Source organism: Theobroma umbraticum, unplaced genomic scaffold (assembly GCF_002168275.2).
Source record: "Theobroma umbraticum cultivar Fairchild unplaced genomic scaffold, ASM216827v3 scaffold_67.0, whole genome shotgun sequence".
NCBI lineage: Eukaryota > Viridiplantae > Streptophyta > Magnoliopsida > Malvales > Malvaceae > Theobroma > Theobroma umbraticum.
Window position 1 is genome coordinate 7,939,691 of NW_018397262.1, and position 13,497 is coordinate 7,953,187.

The 13,497-nt window shown below is 34.3% G+C and overlaps 1 protein-coding gene and 2 pseudogenes across 1 annotated transcript; all 3 read right to left on the reverse strand.

Moving 5' to 3' along the window:
- Position 1: 1 nt before the first annotated feature.
- LOC110418908 (DNA topoisomerase 1 beta-like) lies at positions 2-6,468 on the reverse strand (the record flags this gene model as incomplete). Its single annotated transcript, XM_021431727.2, has 15 exons — positions 6,263-6,468; positions 4,158-5,392; positions 3,777-3,971; positions 3,531-3,611; positions 3,207-3,266; positions 2,996-3,090; positions 2,731-2,887; positions 2,527-2,652; positions 1,847-1,927; positions 1,516-1,606; positions 1,298-1,431; positions 790-858; positions 606-695; positions 130-233; positions 2-44 (listed from the first exon to the last, which is right to left on the reverse strand). Coding segments are annotated over exons 2-15 (2,517 nt in total), but the record flags the coding sequence as incomplete, so codon positions are not given.
- Positions 6,469-8,222: 1,754 nt separating this feature from the next.
- LOC110419772 (putative long-chain-alcohol O-fatty-acyltransferase 1 pseudogene) lies at positions 8,223-9,312 on the reverse strand (annotated as a pseudogene).
- A 1,825-nt stretch (positions 9,313-11,137) lies between these two features.
- LOC110419541 (putative long-chain-alcohol O-fatty-acyltransferase 5 pseudogene) lies at positions 11,138-12,337 on the reverse strand (annotated as a pseudogene).
- Positions 12,338-13,497: the final 1,160 nt, after the last annotated feature.

Here is a 13,497-nt window from a genome sequence, read left to right on the forward strand (position 1 = left end):
TCTTCTCAATCTTTGCATTTGTTTGATCTATCTTTTTCTCTATCCTGCATATAAGCTGATGAATCAATGAAAGGGAACATACGTGAAAATTGTATAAAAGGCTTAAGAAAAGGGAACAATCTATAATACGCTTGAGGGGTCAAGTTCCTCTTCTGCTTCCCATCAGCATCCTTCAATGGGGGCTTCCCTTTCTTAGCCCTGTCCAAATCAATTTTTAGCTCCTTTAGAACACCCTACAAGAAACAAGAAAATGGTCAGCCTAATGGACGGAATGGGAAAACACCAAATTGTAAGGAAGAATTATTGAAATTTGAAACCACCATATGCAGGACATATCCTAAATGCGTGAAGTAGAAAAGGCACAAGCCCCAAGAAGGAGCTAATGAAATTTTGCAATTTTAAATAAAATGTGGAAACAGTCTATCACCAATCCAAGCAAAGACAGGCCTGCATGGACAGAACATACATAGGGAGCAAGCACAGAATCCATTAGTATTTGCTAGTTGGTCTACAGCCTTCCACATCAACAAAGCACTACTGCCGCAGACAGACCTTGATGAAAATCCATCTAAATTTTCCAAGAAATTTCTAGAAAGGGTTATTACCTTGAGTTCTGTTATTTTCTCAGTCAACCTTGACATTTGTGCACTATGAGATTTTGAAATACTACGCTGATGATTACAAATGATTGCAACCTGCAGCAAGAACAGTCAAAATTATAGATGCCAAAGAGGCAACTCAAAATAGATTCCTATATTAGCTGAACATCTAGTAAGATACAGTCTTTACCTCTTTGTTTGCACGCTGATAAACCACTACTTTTTCTGCCACATCCCCATCTTTGGTTTCTTTATTCAACTGTCATCCAACCAAGAAAAATCCAAATAAGAATAAAAGTTAAGCAACAAATGTAAAAACATCTAATCCAACCGAAGTACACAAGTATTAGAAACACCAGAAAACTCCATAAAGCATTAGAATTATACAATGGTATTCTATCATTAAAATTGTTAATCTAAAAGACAAACTCAGTATTTCCATGTGAAGTATTGACAGTCTTAGTATCGTTCAAACATCAAACATAAAAACACGATGACAGTGATCAAATATATAACTTAAAGTTCGTACACTGCTTTGAAAGCTCTCATAAATTGTTTATATATCACAATAACCATTCTGTTACAATAAATTTCTCTCACATGCTTACCAATGACTCACAACTAGGCTATGCACAACATACATGAATGCATGCCCAGTAGCAGTAATATGCACGTGTCACAAATGGGTTGCAACATACCATCTCATCCAATGTAACGGAAGCATTATAGGTACGGAAGACTTTTGCTGTTAGCCCAGGCATGAGTTCCTTCAAATGAGCATTTAGTTTACTAGTATCAAGCTTGTCAAAAAGATCATCACTTTTGCTTTTCCCTGCATAAAAGAGAGACCAGACTTTTTGGCTTAAGTCACAAATCATACACTTATGCATCCTAACACAGGTGGTCAACAACTCACCAGTTTGAAACTGTCCAATGGCCTTGTATACAGGAAGCTCAACCTCAACCGTGTTCACATATTGAATTGAATCTTTACCAAGGAAGTCAAACTAAATAATCAAAACAAGAACAAAAAATTAATACCGGTATCAGCCAGCAGGTAAGTGACTAGCTGCAATAAAATTCGACAAACATCAATTACCAAGCACTGATACAAATTGCACATCAACTAAAATTAACAAGTTTAAACTTGCAAAATCTTAGAAAAATTAGGTCCACTCCAACAGTTACCAAATTTAGTTAAAAAGAAATACTGGAAATCTCTTCTTGGGAGCATATACTGATCATACCTTCAATTTATTTGGAGGAATACATTCCACATTCCCTACTTTAAGTGTGCAGCAACCAACAGTATCAGCTTCATCATCATCCTGCACATGGCCAACCATAACATGAAGAATACCCAAAAAGAATTGCTTGAAAGCTTCTTCATGACTAAAGGTTATAGACTAACAATTGGCTATCAACATCATTCGACCTAAGTGCCTAAGTCATTTTAAGTCTCAAATATTTTTAGGGAATAGATTGTTTTAACAGACACCAGACACAGAAGACCCACATAATATTACTAACAAGCAAAATCCCAGATTAGAAATGGCACAAATCAAATGCAAGGGATATGCACTATTATTTAATTTGAAGTTGAAAGAGTTAAAAATTGAATACAGACCCAAAAAAACTGAAAGAAGTTCGAACAGCAACTGTTGCAAATGATTTAGTGGATGATGTCAATCCAAATTTGCCCTTTTGCGATACTAGGACCAGCCACTAACATTTTCATAAACATCAAAAGCAATGCATATAGGAACACCAAATATAATCCCTTGACAACACAAAAAGCCTAACAAACTACATCAACTCTAACAAGCCTTTTCCTCCATTCAGTTCAACCCTAAAAATTGGTTAATGTACTTGTATACAAGTCAAAAGAAACACAAATAAGACAGTTCATTGTACACCTGTGACATACCTTCTCATTACCCGCCCTAAGAGCTAATTTATCAATAAGATAGGTAGCAACTGCTATTTGCCGCTTCATGACATCTTTAGTTGTAAAATCCTTAGTATATGCAGCTCTGATGTTCTTGATATAATCCTGCATTAAAAGCACAGATGAACGTTTATACATGGTTCACTAAATAAAAACTAAAAGCACCATCACATCGCTTATTACCTTCAGCATCCTTGCTTTCTCATATTTCTCCTTGTCACTTTGCCCCTTCAAAGAACTACTAGCTGCCAAAAATACATATTTGAATTCTTTTGGATTAATGGGATCATTCCAGAAAGCTAACCATGTCACAGTATTGTCATGTTTAATATCTTTCCATCTGCCAATCAAACAAAAAAATCTCAAAATTAAGATAATCCAAATTGAAAATAACCTCTAATCCTTTCAAATAATCTAGAAAATGAATGCTCTATCTCTGCTTCTTAACCTTTCACCACGGATCGGACATTCCGGAATTGGGGCATCTTTTCCAATATTAATGGTAATGTCACTTGGACGAATACGTCTTTTCAACTTTCCCATCTGATAAGCAACAAAAAATTAAAATAACATAATATGAAAACACAGCAAATTCAACTATCAGACTAAATCCACATGATTTTCTACAGCCTTAGAGCTGTCAAGCATGTCAGTAATACCTTTGGATGCTCTCCCCGACCTCGGAAAAGCCCAGGTGGTTCAACTCTGAAATTTCCTACCTGCAATTAAAACAATCATCTGAATTAGCAGCAACTTACACAAGAAGCAGAGAAATATAAATAAATAAAAAGAAAGCAGTTCAATTTAAAAGACCCAGTGGAGATTGGTGGAAGAAGTGAAAAAAAACTTATACATCAATATTACTCTCTCGAAAACCAGGGTAGGAATGTAGATATGCAGTAACAAATTAAATAAAATCCGAAAGCTGTGAAATAAGTTTTAAAAGGGATAAATCAAATTCTATATTGAGGCTAAATCTTCACCTTTTCTTTGACGCCATCAACAATCGCCCACATAAACTTTTCCTCCTGCTTCAACTTCTCTTCTTTCAAAGCCTTCTTCTCCTATACATACAGCAATCATGCGTAATGAGTATTAAACTTAATGATATTATCCAGAAATTGCTTTGAAGGAACATGATGAGAATAGAGATATGTAGGTTCTAAGACAGATATACTACCAGAAGTGATTGCATACATCATAGCCAAAATTATTTTCAACTAACTTACGTCAGAACTCATCTGTTTCTTCTTCTCTTTCTCCTGCAAATGCCATTCATATATTGGAGTGAAATCACATCTGTCCAAGCCCTTAATTGTATGGTTTTTCCCCAGTAACTTACTCCAATCCTCCCAGAAATTCTTCTTGAACTGTGTTTTACTCATGTAATCTGTATCTTTCATCACTGCAAACATTGTTGCAACCTGCAGACTAACAGATCAGGTTAAGACATCTTGCAGCAAGTCAAATGAGAACTTTGAACTTTCCGAAACAATTGCAATAACAACAGAAGTTTTCATAAAATACAATAAAATACATATACAAAAATCTTTAAATGTTATATATATGAATATATATATATATATATATAGAGGGAGAGAGAGAGAGACCTCCTCTTGTTCAGGAGTCAAATCAACTAGCCGGCCATCATACAGCATCTTAACCCCATGAGGCGTATATGGAGATGGAAAAATGACACCATTGTGAACCAAGGTACTCCACTTTTTCTGCCCATCACCGGAGCTAGGTGGCACCTTTGTTGACTTAATATATTTAGAGCTTTTCATCTCTTTCTTCGACTTTTTATTTATCTTTTTAAATGAAGAAGATACAACCTTGGTCGTTTTTTGCTTCATAGACGACAGTTTACTGTTCGATGCAGTTGACTTTTTCATTCGCTGGGCAATTGGCATATGATCATCATCTTCATCAGTCTTTTCTGCTTTCACTGTTACTTGCTTGGTTTTCATTGTTGTAGGTGCATCTGAAGTCTTTGGCTTTTTAGCAGAAGACTGATCTAAGGAATTGCCCTTATCAAGGGGTCTTTTACCCGACAACGTAGAAGAATTTTGCTGCTTACCCTTCATGATGGAACCATTCTGCTGAATTTTAGAAGCCAGAGGTTTCTTCTCATCAGAGTCATGGAGCCTACTACTTGATGTCCCAGTATCGGACTTCATGTTGAACCTCGCTGACAAAGGAGCTTCATCATCAGGATCTTCGACAGACACTTTCACCCCAGTCTTTGGTACCAATCGCTGTGATTGGGCAGGAGCAGAAGTGCTAGCCCCTTTGTTTCCCTGGTTTGAGATCCCCTTAAGCCTGGCACTCAGAGGTAATGAATCATCATCATCATCATCACTGTTTGGTTCAGTGGTACCTTTAATTGGACTTCTCTCTTCCTTGACAGCAGTAGTCATATTCTGCTTCAATGCTTGTTTTGACTGATCATTTAATGAAGTTGATGCCTTAAAATTCACCACTGGTGACTTCACTGGTGTGGCCTTGGTAGATGAAGTTGATGCTTTTAGGCTCAATGTAGGCGATTTCACTGGAGGTGACTTGGAAGATGAGATTGACTTATTCTTTGGGGCATTGGAACTTTGACCATTGGGAGATCGTACATCAGAGATCTGCCTCCCAGATTGCCCATCAGACCTTTGAGACGATGCCTTCTTTACTTCCAAGTTTAACTGATTCTGCTTAGAGGATGAGGTATTATTCCTCTTGAACACTACAGGCCCATCATCATCGTCATCATCAAAATCATAAACATGTTTGGCAGGAGCCTCAACAGCCATTATCCAACCACGAACTGTGTTGGCATGTATATCAAATCAAATATCTGATTAAAACAGAATTCCAATTACTCTTGGGAACAAAGCATACTTTCCATCTAAAACCCTTATAAGTCGGCAACTAATTAAACCCAACAGATTATAAATCCAAATACAAGCTCAATTAGAAATCCAGCATACCAAATCAAGAAGCCCAAACAAATCCCACCAGATAACAATACCTATTATGCCACATATCCAAAATTCAAAAATCAACCCAATAACTAGCAGAATCATTGAAACCCCACAAATTTTCCTTTATAACCTAAACGCCTATCCATGCATATCCATATATAAATATCCATAAAACCCTTAGAGTAATTAAGCTCAAAGAAGAAACAACAAAAAACAACCAAGAATTCCAAACAAATTCCCTTACATGAAAAAAACCCATTATGCCAAACACCCAAAACTCAAAAACCAACCTAATAACTAGCCCAATCATAAAAAATTCACAAAAGAAAAAAAGGCATTTTCCAATAAACCCAAATGACTACACATGCAAAGAGTCACAAATAAGATCAAACCAATAACCTTCTACCTAACTTACAATGCCAAAAACTTGCATAAACCTAACCAATGAAAGTACCCAATTGAAGCTTCTTCACAGGAAAGCCAATAAAACTAAACTCCTTGCTTCATTTCCCCCACATAAAACAAAGGCTCTTTTGCTTCAAAAAATAATAATAATAATAATAAACCAACAGCCTCAAACAGTAAGCTGAAGATAACCCAATCCATTAAAACCTATCAAATTTCAAATTATTTAAGCCCTTTGGGACAAACAGAAACTTGATAAAAAAAATAAAAAAAACCCTAAACAGGAAACAATTATGGGAAAAAAGAGCTCAAATAAATGGGAAAAAAAAATGGGTTACCTTTAAAACAGAAGATCAAAGCTTTGATAGAGAGTAGATCGAGTAACCTCTTCTTTGTTTTCTTAATTATTTTCTTTTTTTTTTCTTCCTCTTATTTTTCTCGTTGTCCTTTCTTTCTTCGGTTTCTGGGTATTTTTTTCTCTTTTTCCTGGCCCTTTCCCTGATTCTGTGTTGTGTGTTGAAATGATAAAGTTAACATCTGATTGGTGCCCTTTCAGGCCTCGTAGTAGTTCCTGGGGGTGAGAGAAGGGCAATCTTTTTGAGCCTGGGCTTTTGGGTTTTAGGCCATGTAAGACATTTTGGCCCTATAGCCCATTGTATTTTTGTCCCTTTTTTTTAAATTTTTTGTTATTATCTTATCCACTTTTATTTTTCTATCAACAAAAAAAAGTTTTGTATTCGAAATTAACATTAACGAATTATGAAATTGAACAAATTTTAATTATCGAGACAAATTCTAGTTGATTTGTATTGTTTAAATTCGAATAATTAAGATAAAATTTAAAATTTAACCTACAAGTTTATGTTTACAAAAATTTAATATTCAACTTACGAATATATATTCACATTATAAATCGATTTTTTTTATAAAACATGCACTTTTAAATTTTAATCAACAACAAAAATATCATAAGTGAATTGGTTTTTCCTATCTTTACGTCAAGATCAAATATTTGTACATATCTCAGACAAGTTTCGTATTTGATTGATATCAAGAAAAGATTATAAAACAATTTGATACTAATATCGATGGTTATGAAATTGAACAAAATTTAAATATCGAGATAAACACCCATCGGCGCATATATTCCTTTGTTTAAATTTAAATAATAAAGGTAAAGTATAAGAACCAACATACGAGTTTAAATTTATGTTATAAATCGGGGGTTTTTTTAAGAGAACAAAATTGGGGTTTTATCCTTTCTTTTCTTTTCTTTTCTTTTAATTTAGAAAAAGTGAAAAACTTATATATAAATTTTTATTATTTAATAAATTTTGATAGAATATTCAATTTAAATCGATTAATCCTTACAAAAAAAGAAATAATAAAATAAATAAAAACCAATTATACGCCGCATAATTGTCTAAAAGAGAGGTGCCATAGAAATTTAGCATGAAAGCTACTCCAAGCTTCAATTGAAGCCACAAAAGGAGCTCACTTCCTGCCAGAGATCATGTGCTCTCTGCCGCTTTTTTTTTTTTTCTCTCTATAAGTGAATTTTCGATTTTGTCTAATTTGATTAAAAATAAGTTTAATGCTTGAAATTTTTTTTTGAATTATCGAGAAAATTTAAATTTTTATTTTTTTAATGTGTTCAATTAAATTTTTTAAAATTTTATTTTAAATTAAATAATTTTTTATAATTAATAATTAATAATTATAATTAAATTAAAATAATATTTATTATTTTATATTTACAAAATATTAATATAAATGATGAAAATATCAAAAAATGTCACGTGATAATAGTAGCCAAGGTGATAATGGTTGGCTATGGCCACCACTCTTCAAGTTTTTTAATTTTTAATTTTTTTAATTAATATATTATAAAAGTTAAAGATACATATATTCATGATTTTGTATGATTATTTTTTTAATTATTTTAATATAAAATCTTGAATCTACTAGAGATGAACTCACTTTGACATAAGTGGTGTCAAATGACATCACTAAAGTGTAAAAAATTTCTACTAATTATATTATTTATGTTAAAGTTTTATGTAGTTAATCATGCTAATTAACCCATTAATTTTTTTTTATAATTTCATAAGAAATGAAATTTAAGATTCTAAATCAAAGTAAATTTAGATATGACATTATTCAAAAAAAATTTTAATCTGTTCTTGATTGCATAACAAGTGACTAAATAACATCGGTTTTTGTTTTTTTACAAATTAATTTATATTTGACTAAGAATATCAAAATCCTTTCATATATTATTTAGAAAAAGGTGTTTAAAGCAGTCTAATTACAATTAATTAATCGTTTTCACTTTGAATAAAAAACTTAGCAAAAAATCCAATAAGACCTTGCACTCTCCAATGGCTCTCTCCACCGCACCAGTCCTCAACAGCGGTGGGAAAAACAACCACATGGCGCTAGCCACCACGAACCCGATCGTCAATGGCGCCGACACTGCCCAATGCAGCCGAGGCTTGTCGGAAAACGCCCTTTTCACTCCAAACTCCGCAACCACACATGCCCCATGCAGCACAAAGTACCATGTCATCTCCCACGTGGGACTCACGCGTGTCACGTAGTAGAACAGGAGCTCATGCATCAGGCCAGAAACCAGGAAAGCCGCCAGCACAGCCGGAAGTGGAGCCCACTTGGGACCTAGCTTGTTGTCCAAAAATGACCTCACGGGTTTGTATACGGTGTGGCGAAGCAGATTTGTTACCATGAGGTTCCATCTCCTACCCCAAAAGTCTTGCAACGATGTTGAAAGGTAAGGCTCATCGGACGGCGCCTCGAGTTCTAGCCCAGACGTGGCATGCACTAGACCGTTGGATACACCGAAAATTATATCTATCAACAAGTACACCATGCAACAATATAGAAGCAAAACAATCCTTGGGTGCACGAAGTGTCCATAATCATGTGCACTGACCAACATGGCAAAAACCGAGGCTTTAGTTGGCCAATTTAGAGGCAATCTAGGATGTTTTGGACATGTTTGTTGAGGTGATTGGGTGCTTTTGGATGATGGGTATTCTCCATTTTCCTTGATTCTTATAGGGAGACAAGCTACGAGGATGAAATGGATTAGGGAACATGATGGGTGATGATGAGATGAAAGTGGTCCTTTCCCAAAGGCAAAGAGGAGGAGCTTGAAGTTGCCCAACCAAGACAAGAACAAGGCTGTTAAGCCTATAGGGAAGACATGAGAGAGGAAGAGAGGGAGGATGGCGAAGAGGAAGAGAATTGGGAGGAGAGCAAGGAGCCTAAGCTTGCCCTTGGGGAGCTTTGAGGCTACAAAATAGCAATAGCATAGAGATGGTAGAATTGAGAGGCATACCTTGACCGAGTTTTTGATTTCTCCTTCCATTTCCAAGCTTTGGGTTCTTGTGAGTCCCCTTTGCTCATCTACCTCTCATTGCTTTGTTTTTGTTTGTGGAAAATGGATCTTATTCCTTTGTTCCATGTACAACTTGTAAGCACAACCTTTTCATTTTCTAAGTATTTTACTCTTCTATGGCATTGGTTCGTATTGATTTGACAAAGGGTCCATCTTAGAAATGATCAAAGTGTGAAATTTTATATTAGAGAATTGATGCAAACTTTTTGGACACGTTTTCTCGAAAAGATTAAAAAGAATATTAAATTAATCACGATCCTATAGTATATTAAATCTCTCAATTTGGCATTTAAAGTCTTCATAGCTACTCTTTGGTCGATATTTTTTTCATATTGTTACGTTACGTGTCTAATATTTTTCATAAAACGAGCATTTTCCACGTCTCAATGAATTCAAAAAAGTAAATCAAATACATAATTATTTTTATGAGAAATTAAATACATATTTAAAAGCAATTATGACTCACAATTTTTCAAAATATGCATGCTCCAACTTGACCATTTCAGCCATCTTTTTTGACCCATATATACTATCCCCTTTTCTAATTCATCTGTTTTAGTCTTTCAAACTTCATTTAGTATAAGCTAATTCTATGAAATTCTTTTACAAAAAGAAAATTAGAGGATTTTGAGAATTAATTAAGGTCACTTTCCTTTGAATATAATAGTAAATATGTTTTGCATTATTTCTCTTAATAAAATAAATTATACCCAAGATCATAAATACAATTAAAATAAAATTCGTTTTTTATTTGATAAAAAATAATACTATATTATGATAAAAAAAGTAAAAAAAATAGAATACACTAGATATTTTGCCTTGGGCCTTGGTTGGGCTGGTTGGCTGCTGATATTCAACTTGGGCAGCCCAATTGTGAACAATTTTGTTTCGGCCCAAGTTAGGTTGTTAGCTATGAGGTCCATGATCTAGAGAAGAAATATTGAAAATTTGCAATCAAGGCTAGGGTTATTTCTTTTCTTTTATTCTTCTTAGAAAGAGGTGAATATTAGGATCGTTTCCAATTTAAAGCAAGAATATAGCTATTAGTATTGAAAAATTCATTAAATCGAAGGTATCAAATTGAAAAAATAACAAAAATTTATCATTAACACGTATACGAATACAGTAAAATATTTATTGAGAAAAAATTACGATAAGAAAAAAAACCGTCATTTATCACTAATTATATTTCAATAAAGACAAAAATTGGCAAGTTTTGAGGAGGCATTTCAGCTTCAAGGTGGAGATCACATTAATGGAAGTCGGCATGAATTGATTGCTAGGCCCGCCATTAATTCTTTGCAAGAACAATGTCACAATCTGAGCATTTCTAAGAGCAGAAGGATCTGACTTACTCAGCTATCAGAAGGGTGCCTGGCTAGAGTTCTCTTTCCTTGCAAAACTTGCATGTCTATGTGTTTAGGGTTTTTATAAATACACTAGTCCAAAATGCCATTTAATTTAGGGTATTACATATTGCTTTCAAATTAATTAACTTGATTTTTCTTGTTTTATTAAGTCAAAACTCAAAAATTTAACAGTGACTGATCTTCTTGATCATCTCATCTTTTCCCTTATATAAAACTCGTTAAAGAGATTAAACTGATCATTAAATTCTTTAAAGCAGATAAACTTTTAATGGCGTTAATGAGGTTTCACCTTCACAGAACTCTTTATGACTTTAATACGAGAAGGATACAGCTCGTTAAGGTCATTCAACTCATTAAATTCTTTAAAGGTTTTAATGAGTTAACGAGCTTTTGACTCTGCAGAGAGTTTTTACGATAAAAAAATGACTAACAAGACTTGTTAATGTTAATTTTCTAAAAAGGGAAGAACGTAACTAAGCTAATAATGGAAGCAAACGTGTAATATCCTAACCCAAATGACAGTTTCAGATTGTCCTAAATCATGCTGAGCCTTCTCAGAAACTCCAGGAACGCATTGAATTCATTGATGACCTTTTCATCTACCTTATTTCTCAGGAGTTGTCTGTAAGATAACCAGCCAGCAGTCACTGCCAGATTTGCCAACGCTAGTGGTCCTGACACCGATCTGTGAAGTCGAAACAGGAACTTCTTCTTCAACACAATCTCTACGTCAACGAAGAACCCTTGCAGGACGAAGAACCAAGTCACCTCCCAGGTGGGAAACTCACGAGTTATGTGATAGTAAATGAGCTCATGCATCAAACCCGAAGTGAGAAACGTTGCAAAGACAGCAGGTAACGAGGCCCATCGAGGTCCGATTATACGAGTAGAAACACTGCGGATAGGGTTGTATACGGTTGGACGTAGAGTGTCAGAGACCCTCAGGTTCCACCTACGACCCCAGAAGTCCTGCAACGAAGTGGCCAGGAGGGGTCCGTTGAACTGTGGCTCGAGCTCGACACCAAGGAGGATTAGAGCTGGGATTGCAGCCACAGCCAGGAAAAACTGTATCGTCAGGTAAGTATGGAAGAAGTAAAGGATCAACAAGACCTGTCCGGGAAAGCATTGTCTGTAGTTATAACAATGAAACAACAATGCTAGAAGTGCAGCCTTGTTTGCAGCCTCTGATACAACATTCGGACCAGTAGTCCTCTTGGCTTTAGGTTGGGATTGCTTGATCCTGAAAGGGGAACAAGCTGTCAGGATGAAAAGATGAGCTCCAGGAGGAGGTGGTGACAAGGGGCCTTGATCGAAGGCTAGCAACAGAAGCTTGAAATTGGTAATCCAACCAAGGATAAACACTACGGGAGCCCCTATATGGAAGCTGTGAACGTTGAAGGGGAGGACAGAGAACAAAGTTATGACAGGGAGGAGGGAGATGAGCCTTGGCAAGCCCTTTGGCATCATTGCTGCAATGTAGTAACAGTAGTACATGGATATTAATGCCATAATGATTACACTGATGAAATTTTTGAGCTCACCCTCCATTTTTCCTTCCCTAATTCTTCAATCTTCACCCCTCCCCTCCTTTCTTTTCCCTCTATATAGGAATGGAGTTGGGAAACATATATACCATTGTAGATACACTTAATCTAGTCTTTGGATTCCATGACTTCTTCCATCTCTTTCTTTCGATCTATCTTTTCTTTCGTTGCGTCTTAAATTAATTAAGGAACAAGTATCGAGACACGAAAGCGACGCTTGAATACTCTTTTTTAATAATTTTTAATAATTTTATAACATTGTACATTGGAATTAATTCCACTATAGTGAAACATCCCAATCCTAATTCTTAATCAATAAATCAAATTATACGCAACATTCCTGATTGCTATCTAATTTTTTTTTATTACACTTTACTTATGTATACATCCTACCATAATTATAAATATGGTATGAATATTAAAGAATGATTTTTAAAGAAATAGTCATGAAGGACACAACCAACCAAATACTTATGTGATACTTGTACGTCATCCAACTACACAGAATTAAATTCGATGCAAATTTATTGGTCGGCCCATTTCTTCTTCAATCCTGAACTCTTGGTATGTGTCTCCACATGTTCTTCAAAGAAACATTTACTCTAATTAATAGGAAAAAAAAAGTAGGTACAACCACCAATTAATTGCCATAAATAAATTAGCTTTTCGTTTTTACGAATTTGTCCCATCAATCGATACGATTTTAAATTGAAACATTTTAGTTATTTTTGACTTATATAAGATGACAAATTAATGTTCTGTTCGATTTATTTAATTAAAGTAATTTTGTAATTGATTTAAATTTTTAATATTATTTAAAAAATTTCATCGAATCGACTCAAGATCAAGTATTAACTGTGTTTATTTCGAAATTAATCGATTAATCCATATTATTGCAATTTTACCTAATTTTCTTCTAATAGGCCCCTAACTATTTAGTATTATTCAAAACTTTTGGTCCTTTTCCTTTTGCCATTGTTATTAGGGCTTTTTTTTTTAAATTTTGGGCCAATTTGATTTTTTTTTTAATATTTTTCAATAATGTATGAATGATAATGGAAACAATTATAGTCAAATAGCTTAAATTAAATTAAATTAAAATTTAATCTAATTTATAATTTAATTTATAAGCAAAAATAAATTAAAGATAATCATAATGGACTCCACCAACTTTAAATGCATTAGTTTGATGGAAATGGAAGCACATGACTCTTTATAAAATCTACCAACATGAAGTACTC